This window comes from Indicator indicator, chromosome 1 (genome assembly GCF_027791375.1).
Source record: "Indicator indicator isolate 239-I01 chromosome 1, UM_Iind_1.1, whole genome shotgun sequence".
NCBI classification, from domain to species: Eukaryota; Metazoa; Chordata; class Aves; order Piciformes; family Indicatoridae; genus Indicator; species Indicator indicator.
In genome coordinates, this window is record NC_072010.1 from 45,049,172 (window position 1) to 45,068,318 (window position 19,147).

General features: G+C 41.6%; 1 protein-coding gene across 1 annotated transcript in view; it reads right to left on the reverse strand.

Moving 5' to 3' along the window:
* Positions 1-2,211: 2,211 nt before the first annotated feature.
* The window catches only part of KLF12 (KLF transcription factor 12), a 144,250-nt gene continuing 127,314 nt past the window's right edge, over positions 2,212-19,147 (reverse strand). Inside the window, exons 5-6 of the mRNA XM_054384605.1 lie at positions 5,581-5,752; positions 2,212-2,340 (exon numbers count right to left, since the gene is read on the reverse strand). Coding sequence (XP_054240580.1) covers positions 2,212-2,340; positions 5,581-5,752 — 301 coding nt within the window. The remainder of the gene's footprint in view (positions 2,341-5,580; positions 5,753-19,147) is intronic.

The window sequence follows — 19,147 nt, forward strand, 5'->3', positions numbered from 1 at the left end:
CAGTATCTGAGCCCCACAGAGGGTGTTCTGGTTACAGCCCTTGACCTTCTTTTCCCTTTTGAGGCAGGAAGAAAGCTATGGCTGTGGCTGTATGATGCCCTACACTCATGGACTAAGTCCATTACCACTTCACGCCAACTGGGAAATGCCAAGTTTTTACTGCCATTGACCCCAGAATGCCACTGCCACGTTCCTCCAGAAATTTGTAACTAAAAACTGAAAAAAAAGTTTCAATAAATATGGAGTGCATATTACTCCTACAATAAAAGAAAATCCTATGGAAGTGAGAGATAGGCAACAACCTCTTCTGTTTCAGATGTTGTAAAATTATGTCCCACATAACCTTAAAGCAGGCATCTTCTTTCTTTATTACTTCTTCAGAACAACTCACACATTTTGAGCTCCATGGGCTTCTCTATATGGTAAGAGGACAGCCACAATGAGCAAGAACTGGATTTAGCTGTCAGCAACGTTAGATTTAAAATACAAGACTAACTGTGTAGTTGGTTAGATTTCTCAGGTCACTCTACATGCCAGTCATCACGTTGGGACACATTCACACCACTCAGCATGTACTCTGCATAGTCAGAAAAAAGGGAAGAGATTTAAATCTCCCTCACATATACTACCCAATATACGTGTTTCTAGACTCTGTGGCCTCCTAACAAACACCATAGTTTGCCTCTTCGTTTTGCATAGTATGCCTCAAATTTACATGCTCTTCCTATTTAAGAGGAGACAGATGATGTCTATGCAAACACGATCCAGGTTAACACAGAATATTAAATGCTAGGATTTGCAGACTAAGTAGCCTGTGGATGAAAAGTGAAAATAGCTTTCAGCCACCTGGTCAGCCATTGGGACAGTTTGCATCACCACATGTGTGCCCCAGGACATCACCCACAGACAGCAGCCACTGCCCCGCAGTGTCTCTGTTGGCAGCCAGAATCTGTTGTCTTTTGATGATCAGGCTTTTCATTCTTTAATAAATTAATAAGGCAATGGAAATTAGTATGAATGACAAAGGGTTTGTGTGTTTTTATATGATCACTGTCATCTATGCAAAAGGTATTTTCACTTTCTAATGTCTCCTTTGCACTGTTATGGCAACTAGCCCAGAGGGTACTGGATGTTTGTTCTTGTTTTCCCTCCTCAATTTCCCCAACACAGACTCCCCCATCCTCTCATGTTTCCATACACACACTTTATACACAACTAATATGTTGACTGTGACTATAATGAAATGCATTATTTCACTTTAGTGCCTTCCATTTGACCTCATAAATGACATGACCACAAGGCTTTACCCTGCTTACCATTTCTAGCTTACAAAACTTAGTTTATTATAGTGACAAATGACTAATAATGAAAAATAACGACTAGTCAAGTGAAATTTTGCAGAGAAATTTTCAAACACTTTTGATTTTTTTGCAGCTTTCCATTGATATTTCAGTAATGCCCGGGCAGCTAAAGAGGAAGTCAAGATGTATGTCCTCAATTTTATGGCAAGAAAATTTCTGTCTGCTTTTTGCCAAAATAATTGAAGTATTTAATGCATTTTACAGTTTCACAGACCTGTGATTCCCAGTTTCACCAGCTTCACTGATTAGTTACTAAAGTCTCATTTTAATAACCCATACCAGTCTCTCAATCTCTCAATGGTGTGATTTAACTCTTTGATTTGCATAAAACATACCAGATTTTCATCATCTCTCTTCAAAGAGAACTGAGTCTGTAGGTCTTTCACAAACTAGGGCTAGTGGAAAAGGAAACAGCAGTTCACTGAAATAAATATTTTTAAAATGAAATTTTCATTGGGGTGAAAAATCCATGACAGAGGGAACCATTATTATTTACTCTACAATGCTCAGCTGCCTTACTGGAAGTGTCAACGACAACTTCGGTATTGCCTAAAAGGCTTGAAATAGCCATTACACATCATTAAAAAATGCTACAGCTGCTTCTGTCTCCATCTTCAAAGTAAAAGCAGCAAACTGAAGAAGGCAAGTCCCACCAGGGCTGCACAGGCGCAGACCTCAATGGGAACCGCAGACACAGCTCTCACCACTCCTGGGTCTGACACCAGCACCTATACTGAGCACAGTGCAGACTGGGAATGCAACCCAGGGCTGCTGTTTTTTCTATTTTTAAAGATTATTCATTTGTAGAATCACACATTAGTAATTTTCTTTAAGTTCACTGAAGCAGAAACTAACTCAACACAACTCCAGCAAGCCTATTTCTCACAGTTACTCCTTGCAGGAAGAGTCGATCAACGTGAGCTGTGAGATCGCCTGTAAGCCCTGAAGGCTCTCCATCACACTTGATACCTCCTGATAGCTTTGTTTCATGATTTGGCAAAACAACAAGAAGCTGGTACTAGAAAGAGAAATTTAATACCAGTGCTTGTGATTTATGAAGTGCTCTAACTACTACTTGCAGTTTTTCTAGCTGGAGACAATACGTAATTCAAGCTCGCCCCCCAGTGGACTCCATGCCCACACCAGTACACTAAGCCTTGAGGATGCTGGTGAGAAGTACTGGGGAGCTAGATGATAGCATACTTTACACAACGTAGGAGTACTGGTAGAAGAATCAAATGCAACTGTTAACAGTTTATAATATGTTGCTTATATTTTTAATTAAGATAAAAGAAGTATACCTTCCAACCATGCTGTTTGCCCTGTCAAAATGCCACATTGTTTTTCCTCCTATATCCAATAGACTGCAAACTTTTTAGTGGCTATTAATATATATTAAATTAAAAGAATTTTTTTTTTTTTACTCTCAATCACATCCTGCTTAGGTAAACAACTGTCAGCAAGAACAGCCTGCTGAAAAAAAAAAGTCCAGATTATGCAATGCTGAGTTTCTGTGATCTTTTCTCAGAAAGTTTCCGACTGAAACTTGCTCACCTTTGCGTGCATAGCTGTCATACTTCATTTATACTTATCCAAAGCTGCACTAATTACTGTGGGTCATAGGTAAATAAGTAACTTCTTTTGCCTGAAGCAAAAGCAAAGGCCAAGATTAAAAAAATGAGATTAATACAGGGAGTACACTTGTGGCTGATACTATGTGCACATCTGAATATACCAACTTCTTACCAAGGTCTGAGAAATGTTCTGTGACAAATATGTTTATTTTTAACAACAGGACACAGATTTACACAGTGGAGCCACTGGCTAGGTTCAGTGCTCACCTTCTCTCTGGACTATACTTAAACTTCTTAATTTGCAGCAGGCATGAAGACACGACAATATAAAGTTAACAGCTGACCATTTAATGAAGATTTTTGATGTGATGTTATTTTTCTTTTCTAAAGGAATAAAGCAACACTCAACACGACTGCAAAATACTTCAGGCAGCTGCCTTTTTCAGCCAGATAACAGGCTTGCTCTGTATTCAGTAGCAAAAGAGAAGCACCTTCACAAGCCAATCCCTGGGTCTACCTGAAAAGGGAATAATATGCCCCAGAGGTGCCAATCCCTCTACTCTGACTGCCCAAAGATCCCAGACAGATAGCATAGCCTAGACACCCAGCTGCCAGAGAACCAAGGCTGGGGAGATGGATCCTATGATTACAGTAGGTAGAGGAACTCCCTTCATGCTTCTGGAGAGTTACAGCTGCAAAATCTGTAATTACCACTTCAAGCCTTCATCACCTAGCTTTGAGCACCCTAAGTGCACAGCCTGAGATTCAGCAGTGCAGACTATCTAACACTGATTTGGGTGTGTCACCCACAAGCACAGGTCTGCTGATCAGATCACTAATGAATTACAGACTTAGGACAAATGTAATTCTCAGAAACGTCACAGCAGAGAAAACCCTTCTGTATTTCTGGGCTAACTTGGGTGTGACATTTCTGAGGTTGTTCACATCTAGTTTCGTAACTGAGATCTTTACATGGTGCTTGCTTATACTCCTGGGCTGGCTGCCAGTCTTGCAGGCTAGAAAAGAGTGACCTCCCTGTGGCATAAGGACATAAAATAGTCTTCTGCTTTCTGCTGAGCTCTCTGCCATCTAAGGTGCTGCAGCCGTATAATGCTGAAAGGGTGATGCAGGCAAAAATAGGGACACAACTCAGAAATTAGGGCAGGGAGAAAGAAAGGGACCAAGTAGGGTTAGATTGACATAAAACATAACAAGAATTACAGAGAACAAGGTGGTAGGGTAAGGGTATATAAAATATATTGGAAGGACAGGGATGAAAGACCACACTGAAGACCAGAAAGAACAGGGGAAATGGAAAAAAAAATAATTAGGACAAGATATGGTAAGAGAAACGAGAAGGCACAAACACTAATGGGAAGATATAAAGAAACTACAGTAACTGACCTGGAGGGAAATTTAATGAAACCCCCAGACTGCTGTTTAAGGAAGGGGCTCTTACCTTACAGAAACTGGTTTAGTAGTAGGGTATTAGGATGAAGCCTTGTTCAGTATTCCTCTCAAAAAAAGTCCTACATATTGGAAAGAGTGATGGAGACATGGCCTTGTTTGAAATGGAGAAGCCATCACTTAATTTTTTTAAATAGTATCTCGTACCTTAGAGTACATCTCACCACAGAAAATGCCAGTAGATTCTCAGCAAAGAACAACATTGTGCTACATGCTGGACAAACACCATCTTTTCTCCAAGGAGTTACAAGAACGTTGAAGTACATTAAGAGGACAAAGATCAATGAAATCAAATTAAGCAAATCAGCAGCAGTTACGAACAGCACTGAAATGCTGAGCATTCTCTCCACTGCCTTTCTAATCATCCCAACGATCCACTTTTAAATTGTTCTTGATTTCAAATTGCTGCTCCACAATAAAATCAAAACAATTACACATCATTGCTTCAGCTACCCTTGCATGCTTGTCATATTGACCTGTAGCAGCCTGTGATACTAATGACACCAGCTATTGACTTAAGTGTTAAGGATTATCATCACTGAATGTGACGCAGCTCACCTAGGCACCACTCTTGCACCTCTGTTACAGAGAACTAGTGCAGCCTATTCTTATAAAGTGACCCCCTGCAACATGTGGTAGGTGCCTCTGAAAGCTTCCAGAAATACTTATGTCTTGAGATTACACTTGAACTGAAGGCATTTACTGGCACCTAGCATGCAAAGGCTACATCTGTAACAGCAAACAGTAGATCAATACAAGTAGGTCTGCAGAATGAAAAAAAAAAAAAAGGTGCTGAAGATTCATGTCCACGCTATATGCAATTATTGACCACGTTCTTTGGAATAGCTCTGGTTGGTCTCAAGCAATGACCACCCTTTGCTCATTGAAGCACAGTAGGTGTATCCCTGCAGGTCACTTTTCTGTCTAGTTTCATCTGAAAGGAGTGTGGTATGTGTTGACACCATTGTGATGTGAAGTGGGGATAAGAAGTGGGGATAAGCTCACTTCAAAAGCTTGCCCTTGATCTGCACCAGAATGCCAGTGCTGATACACCTCAGACATCTGTTATTTAGGTGCAGGACTTTGGCTCTTAGTTTAGGATGGTAAGATCAGTATGTCCAATACCACAGTACCTAAATCAGGCAAAAAGGAACCAGTTTGTCTTAAGTACACAGTACCAGCAAAGTCTTACCTGTGTGTGTCCTCCGGTGAGCCTTCAGGTGGGAACTTTTTGTGTATACTTTGTTGCATCCCTCAAAGTCACACCGATGGATGCGCCGCTTCCTGGAGTCTGGAGACTCAGACCTTCTCTGACGCCTTGTGCTCTCAATACTGAATGGTGAAATGGAACTAAAAAGCAGAACAGAAGCAAGAAAATTAAGAGAGAGCATGGTGTATATCCTGGGCCCCAAAAGATCGGTGTTAGAAGTGATCTTCATGATTAGCTAAATATTTTCTTTTTGACAATGTACTCTATAGCACATATTTGAAACAATTTGTGCTTGAACCACAGCAACCTCTGCAGTATGAAATACTTTAAAGTCTTGACTTAAAAGTGCTTATTGCCAGAGAAACCACCATGATACCTGAAATACTGCTCCAATAACGGAAATCGGACTTACCTGAGCTTTATTTCTATTTTACTCATGTCCACATCTAAGCTTTTTTAACGCTGCTTTCTAAACAACTTCACTATAGCCTCCACAATTTCTCTTTGACAAGTTTAAATAGATAACAATCCTGAAATCTTTTATGAAAAAATGTTTCCAATACCCAGATCTGGACTATGGATCCTCACACTTGGCCAAACATCTGTTGTTTGCTTGCATACAGATTGCTAACAGATCCATATCACCTGCAGCAGTGGTTTTTCCATTTCCTCATTTAACAATTCTCAATCTATCTTCTGCAAGTCAATGAATTTTACTTCCACTGATAAATAGAAAGATTAGCACAGAGGCAGCAAACAACCACCACCGAAACACGAATGCTCATCAAAGACAATTCATTTACAGCAGTGCTCTAAGGCCTATAAGTTATCCCAATTTTAAGGAATTACGAAATATAACATTGAAGTCGTGTTGCTTGAGTTTCTAAATACAGTGTGTTGTGAGTCCAACACCTGAGTAAAACTTGCTACAATATTGCAGTTGCCTTGGTTAGATAAACTTGTGTCATTAACCATTACCAAGCTGGTATGCCAAGATCCAAACCCTCACTGACTTCCATTAATTATATTACCCAGCTATAAATCATCATTAATTGATTGTCTTATCAATCTCATTATGGTTATACTACACAGCAGTCACGTCCACCTATGCTTATACTCCCCTGTTTAACTACTTTCAGTACTGGAAGAACATTGTCCTTCATCAAGTTTCTGGGGCTTCCCCCACATTCTTGGGTTTATTGACATTCAAGGTAAAAGATCTAGAGATTTGTCAGCCAGCTCTTTTAAACGCTTCAGATGAATGCTCCTGGTTCATCTGAAAGAATTAGTAACTGTCAAATAAAAATGAATTGCAGGAAAGGGCCATGAGGCTGATCAGAGGGCTGGAGCACCTCTCCTATGAGGACAGGCTGAGAGAGTTGGGGTTGTTCAGTCTGGAGAAGAGAAGGCTGTGAGGAGACCTTATTGTGGTCTTCCAGTATTTGAAGGTGGGAAGAAAGCTGGGGAGGGACATTTTAGGGTGTTGGGTGTTGAGAGGACTAGTGGGAATGGATTCAAGCTACAGGGTAGATTTAGATTAGACATCAGGAAGACGTTCTTCACCATAAGGGTGGTGAGACACGGGAACAGTGGCCAGGCTGGATGTGGCTCTGGGCAACCTGATCTAGTGGAGGATGTCCCTGCCCATGGCAGGGGGGAATGGAACTAGATGATCTTAGGGGTCCCTTCCAATTGTAACAATTTTGTGATTCTGTGAAAAGAAAATGAATCTGATCATGAAAAGAAGTAAACACAAACCTTGGGAGAAGCTAAGACACTAACAAAGGCATTTGAAAAAGAAAAACAAACACTGATACTGATGTATTTGCTGAGAAGCTCCTGTGTCAACATAAAATCATAAAATCAACCAGGTTGGAAGAGACCTCCAAGATCACCCAGTCCAACCTATCACCCAGCCCTATAACATCAGTTTGCAACCTTCTATTACAACAACCACTGCTGTCACAGCGATAGCTTCCCTTTTTAGAGATTTCCAGAACTTGCTGAGCACTATTTTTACTGGGTTGAAATTTTCCATAAGCACCTTGTACTGTTAGCATGTGATTTCATTGATGCTCCAATTCTTTGCACTACAGATCTTTAAGCCTTGAATGAATGACAAAACACTGGAATGGCTGCCCAGAGAGGTTGAGGAGTCTGCTTCTCTGGAAATATTCAAGACCTGCCTGGATATGTTCCTGTGTAACCTACTCCAGGTGATTCTTATCTGGCAGCGTGGTTGGACTAGATACTCTTTTGAGGTCCCTTCCAACTCCTAATGTTCTGTGATTCTGTGAATGGTAGTACAAATTATGCATTTTTCTTTTGTTTAAATATTTTTATGGTACAATTCTAAATTATATATAACTTTTTAAAATGAAGCACTTTCTGACAGACCTCTTTTTCTCCTAACACTTGAGATATAGAGATATAAATATTTCACCCTCAGGCAAGGAGATTTTCCAGATTAATTATTTTTGCCTATAATATGCAAATGAGCATGGAGGGAATTTCTGAAATGGAGAAAGAAATGGACAGAGGACTGTAACATCAATATTAACTAGAAAAAAGTAGTCCACAGGAGAGTAAGACACATCAGCACTTTAACTATGTGGCAGCTGCTTGCTCTCTCCTCCCCTCTTCCAGTAGAGTACAACTCATGGGTTGAGATAAGAACAGTTTAATAACTAAATTAAATTACAATAATAACAACAATAAAATATAATAGTAAGAATAGTAATGAAAAGGAGGATAACTACAAGAGAGAGAAAAGAAGGCAAGTGATGCATGCTGCAATTGCTAACCACCTGCTGATCAGTGCTTGAGTAGAGATTTGGCCTCCCTATCATCCAATTCCCCCAGTTTATATACTAGGCGTGACATTCTATGGTATGGAATATCTCTTTGGCTAGTTCAGGGTAGTTGTCTTGGACACACTCCCTCCCAGATTCTTGTGCACTGGCTTGCTAGCAGAGCATAGGAAACTCAAAAATCCTTAACATAGGATAAGTGCTACTTAGCAACAACTGAAACATCAGTGTCTTATCAATACTATCCCCACATTAAATACAAATCACAGCACTGCACCAGCCACTAGGAAGACAACTCTATCCAAGCTGAAACTGGGACACAGGAATACAGGTACATTTAGCTATCACAGAAATGGCTTAGGAATTGCATTTAAGCATCTGCATCTCAGGGCATATAAAAATCTTGGATTAGTTGATTCATTGAGAACAGTCTCACTCTTCCAGCTTGGTTTTTTTAACCTCCCCCCCAGTTAACATAAAAAGCAAACATGCAAATCAAATCTTAAAGGTCATTACTGAAGGTACAAAATCAAGCACTCAGGATCAGAAGATTTTTATCTTTCAAAATAAATCTGTGCATCGTTTTTTGCTGTATGTGGCTTATGAGCCATCTTAAAGGCCTGTTTTGTAATAGGGCATTCTGAACCTGGATAGTAGAGCTCATTTAAATGGGAGGAGGATCAGACACATAATGTTGCTGCAATTTCCAGTCTCGAGGCAAAATGACCCTTGAGCAGAGTCAGCATATCATAAAAAGCTATTTATCATGCACAAGAAAGTGACCTCACTTCTGGAAATGACTCTGTGCATTCCTGGGTATTTACACAGGAGAGGCTGGCATAACACAGTGCCATAAAGGTGGCACATGAGTGATGCTCCTGCTTCTTCTGACTGTGCTCTTTCTAAAAGATGGAAGCATCCCCCCTATTCCTATTCCATGCCAGGGAGAACCACTGAATAAGCCACAGAAGGCAGTGTGCATTGCCACCATTGCCTGAGATCTTCATAGCCAGCTCAGTGTACTAAAGAGGAAGGTTCCCACCAGCTGGAACCAGCAAATGTAACCTCATGCCTTCCTTCACAGCAGTGCAGGCTAAATGACTAACCAGCAGAAGAGATTCATGTGACAAGGAGAGCACACCTCCAAGGTGGTCTTCTTCTGACAGTTCAACTCCCATGGCACAGAAGGATCCAGAGTGCAGACACACTTACTGGTGGAAAAGGGAGTCAGATCCTACCAGGTGTCACCAGCTTTGTTTTAACCTTACAGAAGCTGTCTGATTTTTAAAAATGGGGATACCACAAGAAGCACTAAAAAGAGAACGAGTTGCCTTTTGATGTTTCTAAGGTTAGTCACAGTAACTTTCAGGTGATTTGCTTATGTTCTTTCCCTTGGCCATGCAGCAGTAAAGGGGCACCCTCCTCTTTCTGGAGCATTTCTATAAAATACCCTCACTGACCACAGAGACATTAGAAAACGTGCCCTAAACCATGTTTTGTGCTTTTTGAATGCCACAGAGGCTCTGCCAGGTAGCTCTGGTCATCAGCACAGGGCCTCAGAAACTGCTGTTTGATGGCACTGCAGTGGGCAATGACTTTGAGAATGGACATGACGGGAAACTCACAGATTTGGGGGTTTTTACTGAGCTTGTTTTCTTTTTGTTTACAATGCATCTTAAAACTATGTAAAATGAATAAATTAAAGCCAAATCAAACCCCTTCAAGTGTCTACCATAGACTGCCCAGAGTGAAGACTTGGAAACAGGTCAACAATCCAGAGGTACCAGGTCTCCAGAAGAGAAGCTGCCAGTTCTGTTAACGGCCAAGATCTCATGCAACCTTTAAGGCTCAAGGTGGAATTTAGCAATAGGACTGACACCATACCTAACACCCCAGTGAAACTGCAGGGTGTATCAAATTACCACTGATACATCAAGTTTGATAGAGAGATTAAATAAGAAGAAAACTCGGTTCTGACCAGTCAGCTTGAAGCTTATTTATTTGCAGTTCGTTATTTCTAAAACCAGTGCAATTTATATATTAATGTAGAAACTGTTAGACTAACAGAAAGCCTGGGAGGCTGCTGGTTGTCACCATGAGCAGCTGCAACACTTGTTGTCAGTACTGCTCATAGGGTGAATGAAACCAATATGAGCACTTAGGATGATTTACAAAACTTCATCTGCACTTTTTCCAGATAGAAGAGAAAACATGCAACTCCCACACAGCCAACGGCTTGCCTGTTACGATGCAGAAAAGTCTGCACAGTAAAATAAAGACTGGGGCTTCACCAGTAGATGGCCATCAAGTTCTGCTGAACGGGATCTGCGCTGGACATGGCAGGGATTAGAACAACCCTGATAATGCAGGATTATTTTTCCTTTCTGCAAATGCTGCCTGCAACTGCCTTGGTGCTTACCTCTGTTCTACAACAGACTGTGAAAGGCCCCTGGCATATGCAGCAACACAGTTAAAAGCACAGGTAGCAGGGCTTTTTGTACGGATCCTGTGTTTTCTGAGTGACATGCGGAGCAGAGCTGCCTGGGGACATGCTACATTCAGTGCTGTGACACACCAACAATGTGCCATGTGGTGACAAGTCACTGCACACTGGCTGCTACCCACAAACAGCCTGCTCACGTGCTCTCACTCTGTGCCAAACATGCAATGTTACCTTTGGTCACCAAAGTGCAAGCTTCCTGGTGCTGCCAGATTCCCAGCAAGCCAGGCAACAGTTAGCTGACACGGCCAGCATGGAGCCAGTGATGTGCAATGAGCTGTGCTTTGCTCTCTGCTGCACAAACCGAAGCAGTGTCCCAGTGCCGTGTATTTGTCCTCGTGACTGCTAGTTTTACTCTTCTTTGGCCACGCCACTGTGAGCTCAGGCTCTTTGGCTATGTCTCCCACCTGCCTGAAAAAGACCTTATGGAACACACAGTGACCCAGGGCTAACAGCTACACACCAGGTCGTGTCCCAGGTGCCCCTGATTTTACCATGCATTTCTCTGTGCAGCACTCAGGCTGTTATTTCCTCCCTAGCTGTAGATAAACAAAAGACTTGTGGCTGCACCTTAAACAACAGTACCTGGCTGCTAAAACAGACACTAACTTCACTTTGGGGTGAGACCCAGGCATGTATCAGCTGTGTCCTCTCCACCCTTCCTACCATGGAAGGACCAACAGACTGAACTCAGCACCATGCCACAACTGCTCAGCCCAGATAAGGAGCTTGGCAAGCCAGAGTCTGCCCCGCAAGATTGGCATAATGCAAGCCATGGTCCTCTTGTGTTTCTCAGGACATGGGCTGTTGATGGATGTGGTTTGGCCAAGGTGGCATACCAGGACAGTCCTGCTCCAGTTGTTTTCTCTTGTGTGGGCATGGCACTTGTCCGAGTCTGCAGTGAGCCAGCTCAGGGACCCACAATGATGAAAAATCAATTCTGAAAAAAACCACCCTGACCAACGTGCTTGCTTTTGCTGATTTTACTCCCCAAACAGTGCAGTCTGCCAAAAAACTGCACTGACACATAGTAGAGGATAGGAATCTGTGGCCAAGGGTTATGCGAGTGTCATCATCCATTTCAGTGGCAACTAACTGTGATTATCAACAATGCCACAACTTAAGATGGCAAGACAGATGTTCCAGACCCTTAAAATCATCCTCACAGTCCTCCACTTGATTCCCTCTAGTATTTCCCTGTCTCCCTTGAACTGGGAAGCTCAGAACTGGACACAATACTCCAGATGTGGTCTCACCAGAGTGGAGTAGAGGGGAAGGAATCAATACAAGGAACAACTGGAAAAATCTACCTTTCAGTCCACAATAAAGCTTCTTCTTGTGATACTTGTGCATGTAAGATGTGAAAATACTTAGCACACAAAACATTTGCAGATGACACCAAGCTGTGTGGCGTAGTTGATACATCAGAGGGACAGGATGTTATCCAGAGGGACCTGGACAAGCTGGAGACGTGGGCCCAGGTGAACATCATGAAGTTCAACAAGAGCAAGTGCAGGGTTCTGTACCTGGGCTGGAACAATTCTCACTATCAAGAGAGACTGGGAGATGAGGTGACAGAAAGAAGCCCTGAGGAAAAGGACTTGGGGGTGCTGACGGATGAGAAGCTGGACATGAGCAGGCAGTGTGCACTTGCAGCCCAGAAGACCAATCACATCCTGGGCTGCATCAAAAGAAGCATTGCCAGCAGATCCAGAGAGGTGATTCTAACACTTTGCTCTGGTAAGACCTCACCTGGAGCACTCTGTACATGTCTGGAATCCTCAATATAGGAAGAACATGGACCTGATGGAGAGCGTCCAGAGGAGGGCCATGAAAATGATCAGGGGGTTGGAGCCCTGTGGAGAGGGACCTGGGAGTCCTGGTGGACAAGAAGCTATCCATGAGATGGCAATGTGCCCTTGTGGCCAAGAAGGCCGATGGGATCCTGAGGTGTATTAAGAAGAGTGTGTCCAGATGATCCAGGGAGGCTCTCCTCCTCCTCTACTCTGCCCTGATGACACCTCATCTTGCATACTGCATTCAGTTTTGGGCTCCCCGGTTTAGGAGGGACAGGGACCTGCTGGAGAGGGTCCAGCGGAAGGCTACAAGGATGATTAAGGGACTGGAGCACGTGCCTCATGAGGGGAAGCTGAGGGACCTGGGGCTTTTTAGTCTGGAAAAGGGAAGACTGAGAGGGGATTTAATAAATGTTTATAAATAACTAAGGGCTGGGTGTCAGGAGGGAGGGTCAGGCTCCTCTCACTTGCTCCCTGTGATAGGACAAGGAGCAATGGATGTAAGCTGCAGCACAGGAGGTTTCACCTCAACACAAGGGGTAACTTCTTTACTGTAAGGGTCACAGAGCACTGGAGCAGGCTCCCCAGAGAGGTTGTGGTCTCCTTCTCTGGAGACTTTCAAGGCTCGTCTGGAAGTGTTCCTCTGTGACCTGAGCTAGATTGTATGGTCCTGCTCTGGCAGGGGGGTTTGGACTCGATGCTCTGTTTGGGCCCCTTCCAACCCCTGACATCCTGTGATCCTGTGAACTGCATTTCCTAGTTTCCAGCTCTCAACTACCTTCTTTTGTAGAGCTTTTCATGTAACATAATATCCTTTTCTGACATCCTGTATAATGTTACCTCTCCTCTCAGGACACTGGTGGAAGTATCCTTGTAAAAACACTACATATTAATATGTGAAGAATTATGTTATGGATTATTTTTTATTTCCATTTATAAAATTTCACCTAATAGTGATATGCCAAAATCATACTATATAACAACATAGTAGGTTGGGGTTTTTTTGCTGTTTTGTTTTGGGTTTTTTTTGCTTTAATATGCTTAAATATCAGTGTAATCTCCTGGTAAAGTCTTCCTCTCAAATATTTACTTACTGTTTGTTCTTTTGTTTTAATACAAAGTTTCTACTGTCTCTAATTCACAAACAGATGCACATGCATATATACATTTTTTTTCCTCCTCTTTGATTCTTAGATTCTAATTAATGTTTCATGAAAGGCAAACATCTGCCTTAGGAATGTTAGACATCAAAACATATCAAGCAGTACTTATGGCGATCATAAAAGGAAAATATGCACTACTCTTTTATAAGCAGTAGTTACTTCAATCAGTGCACTTTAAGGTGATGTTATATTGAAAATTATACTTTTTGTCAAGAAAGAAAGGAGGAATTAATCAGCATACACAAACACTACATGTATGAAATAGGAAAATCACATGGGTAAACAAGACACAGGTAAGAGATGATTTGAATACATCTGGTTCAGAAAGTGCCTGAGATGATGGTGGTGGGAAATTGTACTGGGGACAGACGGGATCAGAAGCATGGCAAATTTGCCCTAGTATGCTCTGTCCTAGGTGTCTGCTTCTGGCTGCTGCTCTGGCTCTGTATGACCATTCCTGTGCTCATACATTGCTCTCTTAGGTGGTCAGCAAACAAAATACCCTGCAAATGTCTGATCATGAAGCATTTATTCCCACCAAGACCAGCTAAAGTTACCTGAACTGTTGACCTGCCTTGCAATACCCAAATGCATTACAACACCATTCTGGTTGTGGTGAGACTGAAAGCATGAACAACACTTGACAATCTTCTGGCAGAGGGAAGGAGCTTTGAGGTTGTGGTAGTTTTAGGCTATGCCTTTAAAATTTTTCACAGATCTTGAACAGAAAGTAGTAAAATGTAAATAAATCACTACTGGGTGTAAAAAGGAAAATAATGATTATTCTAAGCAATCCCACTGGAGAGATAACTAACATAAGATTTGGTTCCCAAGACAATTTCTCTCTCTTCTCGCTTCTTCGCTCCGGGAGATACTAACTGCCTTTACTGACCTTGTGTGATGGTTTTAAAATCTGTCTTTTTAATTTTTCTTCTCAAAGTTCAAGCAGACAAAGTGAAAGAATGTAAATAAATCACTATTTAGTGTAAGAAAGCAAAAGAAAGCAAAAAGGGCAGTGCTGTCCTGGTGTCCTGGTATCCCAGCTCCACACTGGGCTGAGACCTGAGTACATACCATGTTCTCCTCTTTCACACTATTCCTCTGTTCCAAGTTTCTAAGGAGGTGAAGCTGGACCAGAAAGTACCTGAAACATGTTCCAGCATGTCCCCCAGATCTAATGACTGGAGAGACAGAACTGATAAAGAAAACTTGTAAAGCAAGCCTAGGATGAACTCTGAAATGCCACTAAAATATAACACACCAGAACTTTCTACCTACTTTACCGTTATCATTAAACCAGAAAATTTTACTTTAGAGAGTTATAGCGTAAAAGAACAGAGGAATTCACATGTTAACTGTCTTACACATAAGCATAGCCTACAGAGTTAAATGTTTATTCCTGGTTTTGGGAAAGTTCATGGTCACACAGTAACTTGCACCACATGCAGATCCTGCTGTAGAAAACAGAACTTGGGCAAGTCTCTAAGCAGAGACAAACTTATTCCTGAGCAATTACAACCAGCCATAGCCAGGCATGGGCAACAGCAGCTCCTGGACCACTGACACCCAACTGAAGGCTGCTACTAAACCAAGACAAACGTCACATTTCTCCTAACAAGGCAGGACATACAGAGCTTGTTTCTACCTGTAAAAGTTTTAGAAACTTTTGACAATAAGGCTATGATGTTTTACAGAGAGAGAAAATATTTCCAGTCCTTTAAAACACAATTCCTCTTCGCTGCCCCCTGTACTTCCCTTGGTTTGCATAGATGGACTCACATTAGGCAAGACACTTGACCTTAGATTTTGCCATAGATTTTGATGTAAGAAATGATGGGAGTTGTTTAAATATGTTTAGGAGAAATTATTATTTTTTCCTAATACATTCAAAACATGGCTGCATCACTGACAATCCCAGCTTGTCAGGATGGCTGAAGACAATGCAAAGACTACTCTGGATCCTAGAGCTCATGTTAACACAGCTTTTTGTATTGTGTCATATTGCTGTGGAATAAAAAGTAATAGATAAAGCTCAGCTGAGGAGAGACCACCTTTCTGCTCAGCAAGGTTAACTTTGGAGCTATATCAGACTGCTCAAGGCCTTGTGCTATTGAAACCTGAAGATGTTCAAAGACATAAAAAAATACATCTCTGAGGCAATATGTTCCAGTGTTCAGCCACACTCATGTTTTAAAGGGAGTTTCTAACGAATGCCTGTTTTTTCTAAAGAGCTCCTACATAAATATTTATAAATACAACTATCTACACATTACAATGAAAGATAACTGGCAGATCATGAGCTAAGGTAAGCTTGAATTTCTTTCTTAAGAAAAACAACACCTTACTTTACTTTAGCACAATATTCTTCTGCTGAAGTGGAAATCTGTGAAAATAAGGAAACCTCAAGCAGTGGGGAAAATATAACTTCACAGTGAACTTGCAGGTGAAATAAAGAGTATGAGCAAAGGTCTGCTCTTTGGATTTGAAAATAAAATGTATGTCTTCCTGAAAAAAGCAGGAATATTTCCTGAAATCCTGTATGCCAAACGTGCTTGATGCATGCTAGTTCAGGTCTGGGAGCTGAACCTGGACTAGCAGACAGAATGCATCTTACTTCATCCCTTGCTTTCAGACCTGGTAGAACAGTAGTGATCATTCACAGGATCACTAATGCACCAACTGTTCTAACACTCCTTCCAGACAGAGGCTGCATCAATACCAAGCTTGTTCTTTCTTTTTTGTCCTCTAGTTCTAAACAGAGCAGAAAAATGGGAAACTGAGCACCTCCAATTTGGCTTTGAGAGCACAGGGCCCTGCTTCTTACCTTTCTGTTCCTTTCTGATTCATACTTTTCTTTCGTATTTTTCTGGCAACACACACGCAAACAAACTATGGCAATGCTGGTATTCTCAGCAGAAGAAACTGAAAAAGGGAAATAAAGACTACTCTCCTGGAGCCATGGACTGAGCTGAAATTTCCAGCAAGGAAATTAGATTAGTATGTACATATTCATGTCTTTTACTTTTGTTCTGGTTACTTGGAGAAACAGCACAGACTCTCCACTTTCTAGCACAGGACTCACTACACATTTTACTTTGCTCTTCAGATTTCACTCTCTCCTCATATCTCTAACTATGATTTCTCACATCTGTACAGCATTGTTGTCAGTCCCAACTTCTGGACAATGATGACTCTCACCACCTCCTCTTGTTGGTCACATTAACAAATGTGGAACTGGTCACCACAGTGGTGATTAAAAATTCTTTTGTATCATCTGCTGAAAAATTTGCCATGTAACATCTTGCCATATCTGTAACGTTAAACGATGCTGTGTCCACTGGGACTGAAGCATGTGTCAAAGATCTTTTCTTCCTTAACGGTTCAGAAAGCTTATTATTGATAAATTAAATTATTGGTTATCCTGGAAACCAATGTGTAACACACTTATGGATAGTCATCTGTCATACTCTGTGTCATCAAGTAGATTTGGTAACTATTAAATAGTTGACTCCATTGAAGTGTACACCTTGGTACATATATATGTACATATATGTAAAGATAATCTGTCATCTCCAACAGAATGTCATCTCAAAATCCCCAGTTTTGCATGCCTCATAGACCTCTACAAGCTCCTGTCTGTGAATAAGCATTACAAAGAATTCATCTGTTGCAGAGATAAAGTAAGCATCATGCCTTTTTAATCTGTGTAGGGAAGCAGGGACTAAATAATTTAATTCATTTGGTCAAAAGCATTACTGAGCACAGGATCGTACTTCAAGGATCTAGGTTTGTTTTTCTAAAACAACTGATCAATAAAGTTTGAGATTTATGGCTTTTTTTTTCCTTCCAGAGCACCCTGTCCTAACGAATTTTTTATTAAAAAAACCCACAAGAGATATTCTATAAATCAAAATTGCTACTATACCCCAGAAGCCATATGGATTGTGTTACCAAGCATTTCCATTAACAGCAAGGAACCCTGATGTATTTGTTTTACAAGAATCTATCTTTTCTACTCAATATGCTAACTTGGCTTTACAGTCATGCATGCTGATGAAGTACCTCTTCATTTAGGTTACCGGAGCCTTGGTATGTGTTTTTTGTTGTTTTGTGTTTGCAAAACAAAATAAGTACAGCAAAGCCCAACACCATGAACAGAGTACTAATACACTACTGCAATGTGAAGAAGCTCCTCCCTGCATCTGTGGTTTACCACATATATTTATAATACAGTCTCAGCTAAAAACCAAGCAACATTCTGGACTCCACTAGGTCCAGCTCCTCAGCCTTTATTTTCCTTTATTTCCTTTACCTCTTCCCTCAGGCTTGTTGCCACCTCCTCAGCTCGAAACTGCCTCTCTAGAAAATCACAGGGCCATGTTTTGCCACTGAGTAAAACATTTACACGGGCTAGAATTTATATAGTTGCAGTTTCACCATAGTTGCTAGTACCTGAAACATTTTTAGTGGCTTTATCTGCACACTTGGATAGAAAGCATCCCTAGAAGTGGTAGGGAATCTCTCAGTCATGTAATTTCTGGCAATGAAACCCAGGACTACCATCGATGAGCTGGAAGAGTTATTGCACCTTTTTACTTGCCTTGCACAGATTGGTTGGACCATATGGCAACCCCTTCTTTATCACTGAAATCAACATAATTTTCATCCAACAAATACTCAGTCTGCACTCTGAATAATTGCAGGTAGGTAGAGTCTTTCCACTTCTCTTTCCACTTTTCTCCACTTAAGTCTTGCCATCAATTAGGCAAGAAGTGTGCACACACTTCTCACACATACCAAAAAAGCAAATCTCAACAATTCCTTCTCTCTCATTACACCAGTTCAGCAGTTAGATATTCAGCTTGGAAGCTAGCCTTGGAAAACTCTGTCAAAGCTGCCATTGTCTTCAGTGGAGTCAGATACAGGCTCTCCCAACAGAAAGAGGAAATCAGGGTACTGTGTTGTAATGAATTGGTTCTCTGAACACTTTCTAACCAAGGCAGCACTGCATTTACCATTTCAAGTGCTCATGGGCAGGGCAAGGTTTGATTAAGAGCTTAACTAATTCTGCAGGCAGACTGCATACAGCCACAAGGTATGTTTTGTACTAAGAAATCATAGAATGGTCTGAGCCAGAAGGGACCTCCAAAGGTCATCTTGTCCGACCTCCCCACCTTCAGCAGGGACATCCCCAACTAGATCAGGCTGCCCAGGGCCTCCTCGAGCCTCACCTTGAATATCTCCAGGGAAGGGGCCTCAGCCACCT